The following is a 17379-nucleotide window of genomic DNA, read 5'->3' on the forward strand; positions in this document are numbered from 1 at the left end:
TCAACGTCGGTCAGCATAGGTCTGGGAATGCAAACTCACTCCCGTTTACCTGTGAGCACGAATACCTTTAATGACAGCAGTGCCTCTCACCCAAACAAGTGACAGCAGATGGCCCCTTGGGGACCCCTTGCAGCCTTCAGCCACATTGGACCATCTCTCTCCCAAATGGCCAAATGGTGCTGAGCGTCTCAACCTTGGCACCAAGCTTTACTGAACACCAGCTACATGCCTGAATCTGGAGCCCACAGATGGCTGTGGCAGGGGCAAAGTGGAAGATGAAGGGAACTACTTCTTAGGGAATTGGCAGTGAGGATTCGGAGCCGTGCATAGTCTTTGATTTAATTATTTATTCATGTATCTCTCTGCCTCTTCCAAGACTTGGAAAACACTAATGACAGTATCAGAAGGTGTTGGTTAAGTGTCAAAGCAGTGACTCCTGAAGGAGCTTGGAGGAGGGAGAGAACTCAGGGCAGGAGGGCAGGGTGGGCTTCCTGGAGGAGGAGTCCATCCGGTGGCGAGATGACCTGAGCAAGGATGTGTGGCCCAGTGGGTTCTTGCAGGGAAGCTGAGGGAGATGGGGTGGCCCCGGGGAGCGGAGCAGGCCTGCCTGCCCTAGTCAGGGAAGAGCAGGAAGCCGGAGAAGACGCTGTCGGAGCCCTCAGTGCCCACCATGCCGTTGTAGTCGTTGACCGCCAGCCACACCTGCTCGCCCACCTGCATCTGCAGCAGCACACCACCTGAGCTGACCTGCTTGCTGTTGGACATGTGGTCACAGAAGGTGGTCACCTTGACACCGCTGTGGTACAGCTGCACACACAGGTTGGCCGTGTGTGACGTGTAGTAGACAAAGTAGTAGAGGCCGGGAACTTTGCAGGTGAACTTGCCAGTGTTCGTGTTGTAATCCCTCTGCGGGTTTGTGATGACCGAGTTGAACTTGACCAGGCTGTTGGGCGCCGGGAACTGGACTGTCTGCCGTGTGACAGTGAATACTGACTGGTGATTCTGCTTGTACCTGCCCTCATCGCCCGGGTCCCCAGGGGGTCCCATGTTGCCGGGAGCCCCTGGAATTCCAGGGGTTCCCATGGGACCATTTTTCCCAGGATAGCCAGGTGTGCCAGGATCTCCCTTCTGACCCTTGGGTCCGCGTGTCCCAGGGATAGCTGGGATTCCTGGGGAGAGAGCAGGTGGGAAGGAAGTGATGGGGCAGGGGACAGGGAAGAGGGACAGGGTTATCCTCCAGGGGACATGTCACCAGGGTTTGGTCTCTGGACTCTCTTTCCCCCAGAGGGTGGCCTATTCACCTGCGAGCAGCGTGCAGGGAGAAGAGGGGAGGGAGACCCTGGTTCAAATCCTGCCTCCCCATGTTCTTGCCCTCTGACCTTGGCTACAGCACGGCCTCGTCTCGGCCTCAGTTTCCATGTTTGTGATGGAGAGGAGGGTAGGACCAGCCAGCTCAGGAGGTGGCAGAGCTGGGCCGCATCTCAGAGAGCGTGCCAGAGGCCACGACTGTCAGCCCACGGAGAGCATGCGGCCTCAGATAACTCCTCAACTAAAAGTCTAGGTTCTTAGTTTTTCTTGACAAAAATCAGAAGATTCGTCAGAGGCAGATTTCCTGGAAAGGTCATAAAACTTAAGCTTTGGGCCCCATTTACTTGCACTGGCCCCTTCAAGACCCTTTGCATAATTTTATATTTATAGTTTTTTCAACTTTTTATGTTGAAATAATTACAGATTCACAGGATGTTGCAAAAAAAAAAAAAAAAAAGGACAAGGAAGTCTCATGTACCCTTTACTTAGTTATCCCCGATCTTACATAACTAAAGTACGAAATCAAAACCAAGAAATTAACCTTTGTAGGATCCACAGAGCTCCACTTCTACATGCATTATTTGTGTGTTTATAGTTCTAAAACAATTTTGTAGCATGTGTAGATTTGTGAGACCTCCCCCCTCCCCCGCATCAAATTCTGTATTACTTTTCTTAAAGAGGATCCTCAACATTTTATGAGATTCAGAGCCCCACAAAACCTGTTTCCATTTCTGAGCTGGAACCACCCAGGCCCAGGCCAGCTTAGCACATGGGATCCACCGGATGGAACCACAGAGGCTGCCTTTCCCCAGCTCCCCCAGCCCCACTCAGCCCAATTCAACCCCTATGACAACTGGCCTGGTTCAACTTACTTCATGTTACATATGAGGAAACTGAGGTCAGAAACTTGCCCAAGGCCATGCAGCTGGTAGGAGGTGGAGTCAGGACTCACAGTCAAGTCTGGCTAGTCCCAGTCAGTGTCTGACTCTTGTTACCACCTTAATTATCTGAGCCCCTAAGAGCTTCTCCCCTTGTCCAAACCATACTCATCTTTTAGGGCCTGGCTCCAGTCTCCTCTTCCAAGAAGCCCTCTCTGACCACCCCTGCTGGCCCTCGTGGCTGCTTCCTCCTCCGACTTCCTTTGGGGTGGGTGTCTGTGCAGACCTACTGTGATGGATCTTCTGCAGCTTGTGAGCCTTTTAGATCCCAGGGTTAGGAGTGGGGAATCAGAACCCAGCAGACCTAAGCGTCAGGCCACGTGATCCCGGGCAGGTGATCTCCCCTCCCAGAGCCTCTGTTTGCCCAGTTGAGATAAGGGCATAATAGAACGGATCCCACAGAGCTGCTGGCAGAGTGGGGTGGGAGAATGCACGTACCGAGCACCTCATAGGCAGTGCTCAGTAATGTCAGGTCTCGGTGATGGCTGTCAGCTATGTTAAGCAGGGCTGTGTCTCATGCTTCAGGTTGACTTCCAGCAACCAACTAGGGAGGGGTGGGATACGGCAGTGGGGAGGGGGCCTGAGAGGCAGTGCAGGGTAGCGATTAAGGGCGTGGCCTTGGAAGTTGGACAGGATTTCAGTGTGTGACTTCGGGCAAGTTGCTCAATCTCTCTGAACCTCAGCTTTGACATTTGTAAAATGGGAGTAAATCGTTTCTTCAAAGGATTTTGGCCTCAGTTTTCTCATTTGTAAAATAGAGTTAATTTTATCTACCTCATGAGATGAATATACATAGAGCACTTGGAACCGTGCCTGGTACAAATTAGGAGCTAAAAATTGGTGTCCGGGACTTCCCTGGTGGCGCAGTGGTGGCGAATCCACCTGCCAGTGCAGGGGACACGGGTTGGATCCCTGGTCTGGGAAGATCCCACATGCTGCGGAGCAACTAAGCCTGTGAGCCACAACTAATGAAGCCCACGTGCCTAGAGCCCGTGCTCCGCAACAAGAGAAGCCACTGCAATGAGAAGCCCGCGCACCTCAACAAAGAGTAGCCCCTGCTCTCTGAAACTAGAGAAAGCCTGCGCACAGCAATGAAGACCCAAAGCAGCCAAAAATAAATAAATTAAAAAAAATAAATTTATATAAAAAAAAATTGGTGTCCATCAGCCATCCCACACAGTGAGATGGCCAGAGACAGCTGTGAAGTACAGGGTCCTGGAAAAATGGCAGACCTGGGGGCTTCATTTGACTCATCTTGAATTGGAGAATTCCTTCTGGAATGTTGGTACAATTCCACTCTATTGCCAGGAGGGAAGATGACAGTGGGAAATTCCTAAGGACATTCCCCTCCACTGGCCTCCCTCGCCCAGTGCCTCTGCCACCCCTGTCACCTCTGCCCAGCCACACCCCAGCCTCCCTCATGCCCACTCTGGACACATTCCACCCCCAGATGTGCACCTACTCCCAGACAAGTCACCAGCAGGCTCCAGTTCTCACCCAACACTGGTGCCCGTTCATGTCCTCAGCCCTTTTCACTCGTGCTAGGGTTTGCCCGTGAATCTCCGACAGAAGATTCTGTGACTGTGATCCTGACTCCTTACTCCCTACCCCTCCAACTACCCAGAATCCTAGGGAGTGAAGGGAGCACACATCTCTGATAAAAACAAAGATGACAACAGCAGTAACAAACATAGCCCACACTTACTGATACCTACCACGTGCTAGTACTGTTTTATATTTAATTTTATTAATCATCACAGCACCCCTGTGCAGTAGGTACTACCATCTCCCCATTTTACAGACGAGGAAACTGAGGCACTGGGAGGTTATGTAACTTGTGCAAGTTCACACAGTGGGAAGTGGTGGGGCTGGTACTTGAACCCTGGCCACCTGGGCATTGTATACAGTCACTGGGGTCCATGTTGCAGGGCAAGTCGTGGAGGGGTTGGAATACAATAGTAGCAGAGCGTTTTAGAGTTTGCCAAAGGCTTTCACCTGGATCGTCTTCTGTGATCCTCCCTGCCACCTTCTAGGGCAGGTGCTCTTGTTCTCTCCCTGTTATCAGATGGGGAAACTGAGGAGCCTGGGCTCTGAGGGGGAGAGGGGATAGACCTGCCACAAGAGCTAAGACTCTGCCCTGGGAGCAGGCGTGGCCGGAGGGACCACCCACACTCCTCTCCATCAAGCAGCTGTCCACCTTCCCCAGAGTCAGCCCCAGATGGACACTTCCGACTCCTGCCCCCAGGCCCTAGGTGACCCCTCCCCAGCAGGCCAGCAGACTCACCTGGTTCACCCTTGGGCCCTGGCCATCCGTCATACCCATCCTTCCCTGGGGCCCCGGGAAGGCCCGGCATCCCGGCGATCCCATAGCAGTTTGTGCCGGCTTGGCCCCCAGGCGGCAGTGCCAGCAAGAGCAGCAGCAGGTTTGGTACAAGGTGGGGCCAGGAGTTGGACCCCATGTCCATTTGGGGAAGGAGCTGGATGGGGAGAGAGCTGAGTTGTCCCCCAGCCCCCGGCCTGCCCTCCTCACCCTCTCTCTCCCCAGGAGTCGTCCTTCTCAGCCCTCAGGAGCTGACCTCCCTTCCCCGGCCCCTCGCCCCTTGGGACCGCCCAGTGGATGGGGAATGGGGCCTCTTCTTCAAGCTCAGGCCCCGGCTTAGCGGAGATGGGGACCCTCCTTCCTCTCACAAATCAGGCTGTCCCTGGGGCCACGTTTCAGGAAGTGGCAGCGGGGAAAAGCTGCCATTTGCCCTCACCTGGACAGGTGGGAGGTTTCTGGTCTGGTCACAGAGATGTCCTCAGATCTGCTTCCCCTCTCCAAGGCAGGAGGACACTGTGTCAGCGTGGACACAGCAAGAAGGGCCTGGGCAGACTGCACTGTCCCCTCCCCTCCTCTCCCCAATACCACATCCCCTTTCCCATAATTTTTCCTGACTCAATACTTTCTCTTGGGTGCTGAGCCAGGCTGACCGCAGTGATGTCCCTGTGTCCTTCCACCTCCAGGTCATGAGTGTCTGAAATGAGGAAATGTCCGCTGCCCCGGGTCTGCTGAAGGGTGCGTATATGTGTGTGCGCGTGTAAACATCAGCCGCCTGGGCAGACTTCCCCTAGAGTCAAGTTCAGCCCAGCTAATGCCCATCCCTGTTTGTTGCCATTTACTGTACCTGAGACCCCGTTGTTTCACAAGATCCCTAGGGGGAAGTTATAATTCCCCCTGTATAGATGAGGAAACTGAGGCTGAGGAAAGTGAAAACCCTTGCCCAAAGTCACTTAGTGAACGGTTTCTTGGGTCCAAAGCCTTGTTCTGACCCCTCTGCTTAGCTGCCCTCAGAAACAAGCCTCATATGCACTTGTGAAGTGACAGGTCTTATTCTAGAGACTTCCATATGCCCCCTCCCATTTGCCTTACTTGGGGGTGGACATCCAGGGCAAACTTTGACAGCAGGCAGCCTGCTGTGGCCGACAGATTCCTCTGGCTACAAAGTCAGCGGCCTTGGGTTCTCCTTCCAGCCCCGCCACTCCCTGGCCCCGAGGCCTTCAGCAAACCACTGGCCCCTAGGTCTCAGTCATCCCATCTGTATACTGGGTGGTGGGGGAGGACCAGGCTTTTCATATTGGTGCCTCTTCCTTTGCTGGGGCCCCTGATGATCCCACCTTCCCTGCCAGCACCCCCTCCCTCACCTCCATCCCTGGCCTCTCGTCTCAGAGCCTATTATGGCTAGTGAGGGGTTGGCAGTCGAGGCCAGGCTGGCAGAGCTGAGAGAGGCCCCTCCTCTCTTTCTTCTCCTCACATGAGATTCCGGAGAGGAAGGAGGTGATGGGCAGTGGAGGGTTCCAGCCCTGATTCCACTCCTGCCACCCATGTGAGTGAGTGGTTTGACCTCCCCGAGCACTGATTTCTCCTCTGTAAATGAGGGTTTCCAGTAGCTTCCATGCAGGGCAGTGCTAACGCATACACAGTGCTTAGCCCTGTGCCAGCCATGAGCAGAGTTCCGAGCCCTGCCCCTGCTTTGCTGGGTGACCCTCAGGGCCTCAGTCTCCCCAGCTGGCTCTCCATCCTCTGGCACAGGGCTGCAGAGTGTGCAACAAGAGCAAGAACGTGAATGTAATTGGCCCTGGAATTCCCAGGTGGGTGGAAGGCTGGAGAGAGCAGAAATGACGGACACAGCATTATGGGGGGTGGGGGACCCGGCCGATGGCACCCAGGCCTCTCTCCCATCTTCAGTCCTCACCTCCTTCGCGCCCGGGTCTGGCTTCTCCAGCAGGTGGCAGCCTCAGCCTGCGCTCAGCCCGCCCCTGCCCCGCCCGCCTGGGTTGCGGCTGGGTCCCCTCCTTCCAGAGGGGCAAGTGATTTGCCTCTGCAAAGAGGGGTGGGTATGGGTGGAATTTAGGGTAAGAAGCAGCGGGGCACTCCCTGCACCGCCATTTCTATAGCCTGGCCTCTCCAGCTTCTTACGGGCCCCCTACCCCTGACATTGTCTTTGAGCCCTGTTGCAATGAAAGAAGCCCTTCACTTTGGGGTCAGGCAAACCTGGTTCAAGTTCAGGCCCTGCCACTTTCTGGCAGCGTGACCTTGGGTAGATGTCTCCTTTCTGTGAGCCTCAGGGTCCTCATCGATTTTGTTGGGATTAAATGCATCCATGGTTATAAAATGTCCAGCACACAGTAGGTGCTCACAGATCTGTTTCTCTTCCCAGTCCGTGGGTGTGTGTGTTCTGGGTGGGCAGGGGGAGAATCGGGGCGGAGTGGAGGCCCAAAGGGGGCTGAGGAGTCCAGAACTGCTCTGGGGCTGCAGAGCTTTACTCTCTTCTTCCTGACCCCCGAAGGCTGTTGATGGGCCTGGGCCTCCCCCCAAAGTGGGTCTTGAGTGTGTGGGGAAGGCGGGCGTGGAGGTGGTGGGTACGTGAGGACTTGGAGATCACAGGTGTTTCTAAGGCACATGCATGTCAGAGGGAGAGGAGGGTGTGTGCACCTTCGTGTCAGGGGTGTGTCTGGAACACGTGTGTGTGAGAGCACTACTGATGGTTGATGGGGGCACATGGGTGTACGAGGTGGGTGTGCACGGGTATGACGCATGTGTATCCTTGAGTGCGTCTGTGGGTCTGGAGGCGTAAGTAGTGCATCCAGGGGTGCACCCGGTGGATCTCAGGGAGTGGGTGTGTGGGTGAGGAGTAGACGAGTCTTGGTCCAGGAATGTGGGTCCACGTGCATCTCGGGAGGTGTGTGTGCAAGTGTGATGTGTATTCTTGTGCGTGTGTGTGCATACGTGAATGTGTGCAGCACAAAGGTAAAATCGGCTTCCTTTGGGAAAAAGCACAGGACGCTGGACATTTTCAGGACTGAACTTCTGGTCGCCTTACTTTTCTCACATACGAAGGGCATAGTGGGGCTTTTTGCTTCTGAGCAGCACCCAGACAGACTAAGTGGGACCCTGGGAACGCACCACAAACATTCCAGACCCTCCCAGTCCCCAGCCCAGGTGGGATACCCAGCAGGCAACAGCCCCAGCCTCTGTGCCTGCCGGGGTAGAAGTCCAGCGCTGGCCTCGGGAAACCTGGCTTCAGGAAGACTTCTGGATGCCCTTGGATCTGCCTTTCTGGTTGAGCGTTGGAAATGACACGTGTCAATTGTCAGGCGTGTGTCTGTGGAGGCTGGCTAGGGTAGTAGGTAGACACACAGGCTTGGGTGTCAGTAAGACTTGGAGTCAAACCCCAGCTTCTCCACTTACACACTAACCTTGGGCTTTAAGTTTGTCCCAGCCCCCTAGCCTCAGTTTCATTTTCTGTAAAATAAGGTCATAATACCCACCTCAGAGCTCAACTGTAAAGATTAAACAAAATATAATTAAGTCTAAAACGTATGTAACCCTTACTATGCACGAGGCACTCCTCTGTAATTTTCATATATTAAGTCATTTAATCCTCCCAACAACCCTTTGAGGAAGGTGCCATTAGTATTCCCACTTTACAGATAACGAAACTGAGATTCACTGAAGTAACATAAAATGCACATAATTGTACAACTAGTAAGTAAATGGTGGCCCAGGATTTGAGCCCAGGTCGATGAGGCTCCCAGGACCTGCTAAATATTTATTGTAAAATATTAAATGCAGGCCTGGCCTGTAAGCACTCAATAATTGTTGTCATTCTTAAGCCTCCCTCCCAATGACCAGGGTAGCAACTGAACTTCAAGGTCAGCAGACATGGACTCAGGTATTTATTCCAGGAAGAGTTCCAAGAAATGATCTTCCTTCAGGCAGCTAAAGCAACAGCACCCCGACTTTATAGAGTAGTGCATAGACACCAGAAAGGTGGAGTGAATGGGCCAGGGTCACACAGCAGGAAGCGGGGGCCATGGTGGGGAGGGGCTCAGGTGGATGGGAAGATGAGGAAGCCGCTAAAGATGCTGTCGGCCTCTGAACCCTGGTAAATGCGGCCCTTATTGGGGTCTTTTTCAATCCAGACCTGGTCTCCCTGCTGGAGCTGGAACACCGTACCACCGGACACCACCTGGAAAATTCCTTTGCTGTTGGTGTCACAGAAGCCCAAGGAATGCTGGACTTGGCCCCTGCCAAAGGACACGATGGACAGGCAGATGTCCCACTTGGACACCACCTGGAAGGTGAAGTAGTAGTAACCCGGCACAGTGCAGATGAACCGGCCCGAGTGGCTCTGGTATGGGCTGTCCTGGTTGGTGATGACCGTGTCAAAGATGACCACGTTGCCGCCCATCGGAGGGTTCCGTCTCACGGCCGAGAAGGCTGGCTGCAGCTGGTCCTGGACGTTTCCTGGGTTGCCCTTGATGCCCTTCAACCCTGGGAGGCCAGGGGGCCCCAGGGGGCCGCTGGGCCCTGGGTAGCCCATTCTGCCAGGTTTTCCAGGGGGCCCAGGCTCTCCCTGGTCTCCTTTAAGGCCACGGACGCCTGTCCGGATACCAGGGGCCCCTGTGGGGAGAAAGGCCAGATTGGGAGTGAGAGTCCCAATTGGTCTAGTGTCCTCCAGACCTCAGGGAGGTGGCTGGGACCCCGGACGGCTGTGGGATAGAGGATAGGGGGAGTGTCTGGGCCTTCAAGACATTGATTCTGACTGGCTGTGTGTGACCTTGGGCACGTGTCTCAACCTCTCTGAGCCTCAGCTTCTTTATCTGTAAAATGGAGAGAAATGTGAGCAGGCACTTGGGAGTGTCAGGTTCTGGGAAAAGCAGTCCACTGGCTTCACGGTACCCCTGCCCACAGCCTTGCACTCCACACTCCCCCCAGGGCACTGACCTTGACTTCTTCAGGTTCAGGGACTACATGTAGGATGCCTGTGTGCAGATGGTTTGCAAATGCCCATGCAGATCTTTCTGGTCTGCTATGGACTGGGAGGCTCAGGGCGATTACATGAGACTTTCCTTTCCTGCTCTGGTCGTGCCCTCCTCCCTTTCCCTTCACCCTTAGCCTTTTTTTCTAGAACATGAGAGCTTCTGAAGCCTGAAGGGGCAGGGAAGGGGGAAGCAGGGACAGAGTTGTGGGGAAGCTGGAAGCAAAAAAGATAGTTGCCATGAATTGATCCCTCTCGATGTGCTAGGTGGGGTTATTTCTCCATTTTACAGATGAGGAAACTGAGTCTCAGAGAGGATCAGTAAGTCGCTCAAGGTCACACAGCAAGACAAGGGCTCCTGAGTCTAAAGCCAAGGGCATTAATCTTTCTGGTAACTGAACAAAGGCCAAGGACTGAACACAGCTTTGGGACCTTTCATATTCATTGCTTGCAGTGACCCACTGTCCAGAGGAGGAAGGTGAGGCCAAAGAAAGAGGACCCGGGCAGTAAAGGGGATACAGAGAGGCCACTGGGGCCTGTGGACATGGCCTTGGAAGAAGGATAGGCCCCCCTCAGCCCCTGGGACCAAGTGCAGACTGGAGAGGCTTCATGTGTGGGCCCAGGTGGACTCCTGTTTCTCAGTGCCATCTCAAGCCTCCACCCTGGTGGCCAGGTGAAGCCCAGGGATGAGGGGCTGGGGTCCAGAGGGAGGGCTTACCCTGCTCCCCTCGCTCCCCCTTGAGGCCTGGCCGTCCGGGTCGGCCGGGTATTCCTGCGGCCCCGTCCCTCCCATCCTGTGCTCGGCAAACGTCCTGGGTCACCGAAGAGGCCAGGGATATGGCCAGCACACCGATCACCAGCCAGCCCCAGGGGGCTTCCATGGTGTCCCTGTGGAGACACGGGCAGGGCCTGGGCAGGCTGGACATCACACACTCACACACACCCAACACCCACACTTGAACCCCCCAACCCCGCCCAATTCTGTCTATCTATATATATCATCTCCCCGACCATTGCACACACACCTCCTCGAGGGCCTTCAATGTCCACCCTCCATCCAGCTCCAGGGACCCCAAACACACACACAGAACCACAAACTCACACAGATACACACATGCAACTGAACATACCCATATAGTTACACACGAACACAGCTTTTTGCTCACGCACCTACACGACACAATAAGCAAAGTCAAAAGTCCACCACACACTCCTGGACACACAAACTGACACCCAAACTGACATGTGCCCCCCCCCCACGCACTCACCTGGACACACACAGTCATACACTCCTACAGATGACTGAACAAATATTTATTGAGTGCCTGCTCCCCATTTAATTTACACCCTCTCACCCAGATGGCAGAGCTGCGCATAGATACCTGAATTCACAAACACCTGACACACACGTCTGCTCCCTCCTCCACACACTCGGCCCCTTTCAGCACCCACTGGAGGACAGAGGGCTGACTGCCACCCACTATCCCTTCGTGGGACCCCTCTGCTGGCCTCTGACACCCACAGCCATTTCCCAGCTTCTTGTGTTTTGGGGGTGGGCGGGCAGGACCCAGGAACTTTGGTTACAGCTGATGGGTCTGTCACTACCTCCCCCCTCCCCCAAGCCCCTGGAGTTAAGGTCCCCCCACTCACTCATTCTGGGTCCTAGATCAGGGTCATTTCCCCCCACCCCCCCCCACCCCCGCAACACTGTCCTGGTACAGAACCAGCCAGCAGAGCTCTCCCTCCCTCCCTGCCCGGTCCAGCCTCCTGGGCCACCCCTCCTGGTTCCCTGAACTTTACAGCTCCCTCCCTGTCAAGCGCTGGCCTCACCTGCGTCTGGTCGTCCACGCACTGGATACTCCCGTCCCTTCACCCAGGGACCCCTGTGGGACAGCCAGCAGGGCGGTGCTGGCCTGTGGCCAACTTTCACATCCCTTCCCACTTCCCTTTCTCCTTCCCTGGAACTGCCCCCAGTGTTGCCCTAGGGTCACAGGCCTGCAAGGGACATTTTGAGCAGACCTCAGCAAGACTGGGACATGGGACATCCTACCCCAGCCACAGATGGTGTGGGGACAGGGACAGCAGGCCGGGAGTCTGCCGGGGGGGCCGTGGTGGGGATACTGGGCAGGGCTGTGAGACCCATAGAGGCCTAGAACATCAGGGCAGAAGGAACCTTTACAAAATCAGTAACTTGTAAGACTTTTTCATGATTATGAAAGCAGCATGTATTCATTGCCAAAGCTTGGAAATACAGAAATACAGAAGAAAGAAGAACAGTGCAGTAGTAATGGGAAGCTCAGTAATCAACTTCCTAGACCTGCCACTTCCTAGCTGCATGTCCTTGGAAAGATACTTGACCTCCTGGGGTCTCAGTTTGTTTGTTCGTAAATTGGAAACAACAGATTCTACCTTGTCGAATATTATAAAGTTTTAATAACATAATACATATACAAAACAGTGGACACATGGTGACCACTTAATAATTAGCTTTTATCAACATTTAAAAATCAGCGACAAAAGCCCATCTAGAGAATTGCTGTTAACATTTGGATGGATCATCTAGCCTTACTCACTCTCACTGACGGAGTGCTCACTACCTGTCAGCACAGCTCACTTTGTCATTGACAGCCTGGACCCGGAGAATGTTTTTCTTTAGATTGAGTGATTCTGTCTCCTCCAGACTGGAGACCAATGTGTTCAGGCCTGGGCTGATCATGTCTTTCTGTTTCTTCCCATGACCATGTTTTTTGTCGTTGTTGATGTTTTGTTTTGCTTTCCAGAGGGAGGAGGAGAGGAAGAGGAGGAGGAGAAGAGGGAGGGCTATTGTACCTGGGCAGGTGAAGACAGTCTAGGGCCAGGGTTTTCAAGCCTTTGGGACTCCTTTTTCATTTGCAATCTTGTGTGACATACAATATATATACAACAAATCTAGACGGGGATGCTCTGGTTTAAGGGTGGGGACCCAGAGCTCCTCCTGCCAGACCCTCTACTGCTCCCCAGGATTCAGGGGCTTAGGGGAACTAGAATTTCTCTATGACCTTGGGCAAGCCACATCACTTTTCCAGACCTCAGTTTCTTTATCTGTAAAATGGGGATGATACAGTCCCCTCGGTGAGCTGCCAAGGGATTATATGAATATATGAGGAAGTTTACACTGTCAAACACCACATTAAAATAAGTCATCATTATGAATAATATCTGTGTGACCTTGGGCAAGTTACCTAACCTCTCTGAGCCTCACTTTCTCAAGATGAGAGAGTGGTGGGAAGCAGAGAACGGCAGAGGTGGCATGAGGGAAAAACAAATACTGTGAAAGACTTCTCAAAATGTAGTTTTCAAAATATTAAATACACAATTCATATAGAAATACATAGTGAGCTCATGTGAATTTTCTTTGTAGCTTATAAATGAAGGACAAAGCTAGTGCAATGAAGGATATGAGAAAAAAATTTATATATACCTATATATGGTAAAAAAGATTCAGTAAAAACAAAAACAACAATAACCAAAAAACCAAGAATTCTGGAATATTCATAAGGTTGCTAAGTTACATACAAAACTGGTTAATGTTCTATAGGGCAATAAAATCCTAACGTTGGGGCTATCTTCTGTATTGGAAAGAAATCATTTGCATCTCTACCAGACAAAAATAATTGGCAACTTATCAGTTTTGTACCAGCTAACAGCTATCTTTATAGAGCCTGGGCCCTAATCAATAGTAAGTAATAAGTCAAGCAAAGTGACATTCCCCTGGAGTGTCAGATGATCCTTAGGAAGGCTTGTTAGACACTACTCGAATTTGACTTTGAAAGGACACGAGTTATCTATTTGCCTTATTTCCAAGTGTTGGATGATTTCACTTATCAGGCTGTTACAAGAATATAAACACTTCCCAAGAAATAAAAGACATCGATAGTAATAAACATATCATTAATGTGAAAAGTAATGGGTTGGCAATAGCCCTGTGAATGTCACAGCTGGGACACCTTCAATCAGAGGGGATGGCTTTCTCTTCCTTTTCTCCAGAGCTCAGGCTCTTGGAGGGGAGGTAGGAGATATAGGGATGAGAGGAAACCCCTTGTCATGCTTGTGAGGTCAGGATCCAGGGACCCCATCCCACAGTATAGCCAAGGGTCTAAGGAATAACCAGAAAAATAATTTCTAAATTACTCAAATTCCTTATGGTGGAGTCACATCTCACTCAAGGGCTGGGGTCCAAAATCAGCGTATAAGGCAATAATTGTAAATGGTCAGTATTACCCTTGGAAGAAATTCTTAGGAAAGCGCCATGTTGGAGACTGTATTACCATTTCGGGATACTTCTATGCTGTCACTTTTAGCTTTGACATCAGAACAGATTTCTTGTTCTTCAATTGCATATCAGTTGGCTAATATATACCTCCTATTTCAAAAAAAAAAAAAAAAAAGAAAGAAATTCAATATTTAAGGTTTAGAGTTGTACTCAGTGGTGAGGCATTTAGACCACGAGAGGCTCTGGATTTGAGGCAGACGTGGGGACCGCAGGAAAACGCTCCAGAATAGGCTCCTTGAGGGTCTGGAGTGATGGGCAGCGTCCCTTACCTTATTTTCATTGGTATCATTAGCTCTTTCTCACTCTGAATTTTACTAGGCAAAATACAGATAGTCAAATGTGCATATAATGTAACTCTGAAGTTCTTGTATTCCTTTCTTTTAATCAAAAAACATTGAGGTATAATTTACATACGGTAAAATGCACAAATCTTAAGTGCCCTGTTCAATGGCTTCTCATGTAAATGAAGATATCCTTTACCACCACCCAGATCAAAATACAGAACATTTCCATCACCCCAGCAAGTTTTCTCGTGCCCCTTGTAGTACAGTCAGCCCTCAGCGTCTGAGGGTTCTGCATCCACAGATTCCACCAACCGCGGATCAAAAATATTTGAAAAAAATTCCAGAGTTCCCAAAAAGCAAAACTTGAATTTGCCTTGTGCTGGCAACTATTTACATAGTATTTACAACTATCTACATAGCATTTACATTGTATTAGGTATTATAAGTAATCTAGAAAGGATTTATGGTATAGGGGAGGATGTGGGTAGGTTATATGCAAATACTTCTCCATTTTATAGAAGGGACTTGAACATCCTTGGATTTGGGTCTCCGAGGGGATATAGGGGTGTCCTGGAACCAATCCCCTGCAGATACTGAGGGACAACTGTACTCCCCCCTCCCCGCAATGTGACCAGCGTTTCGACTTCTCTCACCATGGGTTATTTCTGCCTGTTCTTGAACTTCACGTAAATAGAATTGTTCAGTGTGTGTCTTTTGTGTCTGGCTTCTTTCATTTCACATGCTTGTGAGATTCAGCTGTCTTATTGCTCGTGTCGGTTCGGTTTTATTGCTGAGTAGTACTCCATTGCGTGCATGCAGTGCACTTCGTGTAGCCCTTCTCCTGTTCGTGGATATTTTCGGTAATGATGAAGAGAGCTGCTGAGAACATTCGCGTACAACCCTCCTCCTTGTGCCACCCTGTGAATGGATGTGCTCAAATCCCTGTTGTACTGTTTGAACACCAAGAAGGGGACATGGAGTTGACGTGGATACTCCTTTCTCTCCCATCCACTGCCCCCCACCTCCCTCTTCCACTCCCTCTCCCTCAAAAACACAAACCTCCTGGACCCTCTACCCGATCCGCTTGTACTCCTTTTCCTGGCTCTTTATTATGGAGATTGTCTTAATCTTGGCTTTCTTGTGAAATCCTTCCCCTCCTCTGGGGCCTTCTGAATCTCTCCTTCCATTCACCTTCCCTCCACCCAAAAGATCAGGGTTTTTTTTGGGGGGGGATGTTTGGGAATTGGGGAGGGAGCTGTCAGAAACTGCTACACGTTTTCAGTGCATGTTCTTTATTCTTTGCCTCTCTCGGCAGATAAAAGAGCTTTGGGGGATTGTTTTATGAAAAACGGAGGGCATTGTAGAACAAGAAATGATCTATTGTGGAGACGGAAGCAGCGTGGGTTCAAATCCAGCATCTGCCTCCCTTTTGCTCTTGCACGAGAGAACTCCTGTGTCTGGGGAATGGCAGTGACCCCTCGGACTGGGACAAGGTTTCTGATCAGTGTGGCTTGAACCTGGCATGTGGCAGGAGGCACTTAGCAAAATTCCCACCTGCTGCTCGGGGGGCCATGCACGGAGACCAGTTGAGAAGTTTGTGGGGAAAAATGTAAAAAGAAGACCAAACACAGCACAAATGATTTTGCGGGGAGAGTAAGAAAAATACGAAGAAGACAAGCTCCCCTAACAGCTGGCCACAGCTGGAGACCAGCATCCTGGCTGCCCAGGAGGAAGCAGCCAAGACTGCAAGGGGCCAGGTGGAGCTACTCTGGAAGAAATTTCCAACGTGTAGATCACAGATCGCAGGTCGAGCTGGAAAGGCGCTAATGGAAGCCACCAGGCATGCAGGCAGATGAGATGTAAAAAGATTAAGAGGATTAGGAGAGAGTTTGGAAAACAAGCACGGCTGTGAGAGCCAGCAAGGAGGACAGGCCTCTGCCTGGTGGGGGATGGGCCCCGGGTCCCGAGGGCTGCCTGGACTCCACAGCCGGGAAATGCGGCACCCAGAAGGCCTGGATAATGCGAGCTTCAAAGGAGCTCACATAGATGCAAGGGGAGTAGCCAGGGGAAAGCCCCACCCTACCCCCACCTTTAAATCCCCCGCCACCCTTCTTCCCCCTATCCTCCTCCACCACCGCCCCCAACTCGCCACGCAGAAATGACCTCCCTCATTTGCCCATCGCTTGGCCTGCAATTCCACTTTTACTCATTCTTTCCGTGGGGTAAGCTTTGCCTTCTCTGGGATGTTTTACAATTAAAGTTGTGTCTTAGTGCATTTGCAAGACGTTAATGGGCTCTACTTAGTGAGCCCTACTGCTAGGCTTAGTACTAGTGCTTAACACACTATCTAAAAATTTCATCATCACAACCCCAGGGAGGTAGTACTATGACAAGCCATTTTTACAGATGAGGATCAGAGAGGGTAAACAATCCCCACAGGTCACACAGCCAGTAAGTGGTAGTGTTATTTCCACCACAGCAGGCACCTTTCTGAAGATGTTCACTGGCATCCTGCAGATCGGGGGTCTAAAATAGGAACTCTGAAAGGGAGAGAGGAATGGAGGAGATACAAGCATTGGGTATGGGGACTCTGAAGGCAAGATTTGCCAGTTTCACAAATTTACCTCCCCTGTGCCAAGCATTTTACATATATCATCTCACTTAATTTACACAGTATCCTTACAGGGTAGTATTTTGGTTCATTTTTAAAGATGAAGAAACTAAGGCTCAGAGAGGTAAAGTGACTTGCTCATGGGTCTAGAGCCGCCAGATTTGACAAATAAAAATACAGGATGCCCAGTTCAATTTGAATTTTAGATAAACAACACTATGCATAGGATATACTAAAAAAATTATTCATCCTGTATTTTATCTGGCAGCCTACAGAGGTCACACAGCCTGTGGGTGACTATTCTCCCCACTCTTCTGGCTCACTGGGAAGCCTATCTTGGTAGGAAGATGTGGGCTGAAGGGGATGCTTGTCTCTGCCTCCCAGGGGAAAGGGGAATAGGTGCCTTCATCTCCGTCTGGGGGCCAAGATCACTGCTCTTGTGGGCAAGCCAAGAACCCCAGCCAGGTTCTCCCACTGTGACCCCCCCCCCCCCATATCATTGCCAACTCTCTCCCTGCCCCAGACTTTCATCAGGAGAGGCCACTATGGGCGGAGGCAGGGGACTTGGGTTCTACTCCCAGCTCTGCAGGGTGTCCATGGGCAGATCACCCCTCCGGGCCTCAGT

At 51.6% G+C, this 17379-nt stretch overlaps 2 protein-coding genes across 2 annotated transcripts; both read right to left on the minus strand.

Moving 5' to 3' along the window:
• Positions 1–327: 327 nt before the first annotated feature.
• On the minus strand, positions 328–5134 carry C1QC (complement C1q C chain). The gene is made up of 3 exons (XM_082449487.1): positions 5003–5134; positions 4531–4723; positions 328–1169 (listed from the first exon to the last, which is right to left on the minus strand). Exons 2-3 carry the CDS (start codon positions 4709–4711, stop codon positions 613–615), a joined length of 738 nt encoding a protein of 245 aa, XP_082305613.1. The 5' UTR covers positions 4712–4723; positions 5003–5134; the 3' UTR covers positions 328–612.
• A 3313-nt stretch (positions 5135–8447) lies between these two features.
• C1QA (complement C1q A chain) lies at positions 8448–11483 on the minus strand. Its single transcript, XM_082449428.1, has 3 exons — positions 11378–11483; positions 10266–10435; positions 8448–9189 (listed from the first exon to the last, which is right to left on the minus strand). Exons 2-3 carry the CDS (start codon positions 10426–10428, stop codon positions 8615–8617), a joined length of 738 nt encoding a protein of 245 aa, XP_082305554.1. The 5' UTR covers positions 10429–10435; positions 11378–11483; the 3' UTR covers positions 8448–8614.
• Positions 11484–17379: the final 5896 nt, after the last annotated feature.

Source organism: Balaenoptera physalus, assembly GCF_965194825.1.
Source record: "Balaenoptera physalus genome assembly, chromosome: 1".
Taxonomy (NCBI): domain Eukaryota; kingdom Metazoa; phylum Chordata; class Mammalia; order Artiodactyla; family Balaenopteridae; genus Balaenoptera; species Balaenoptera physalus.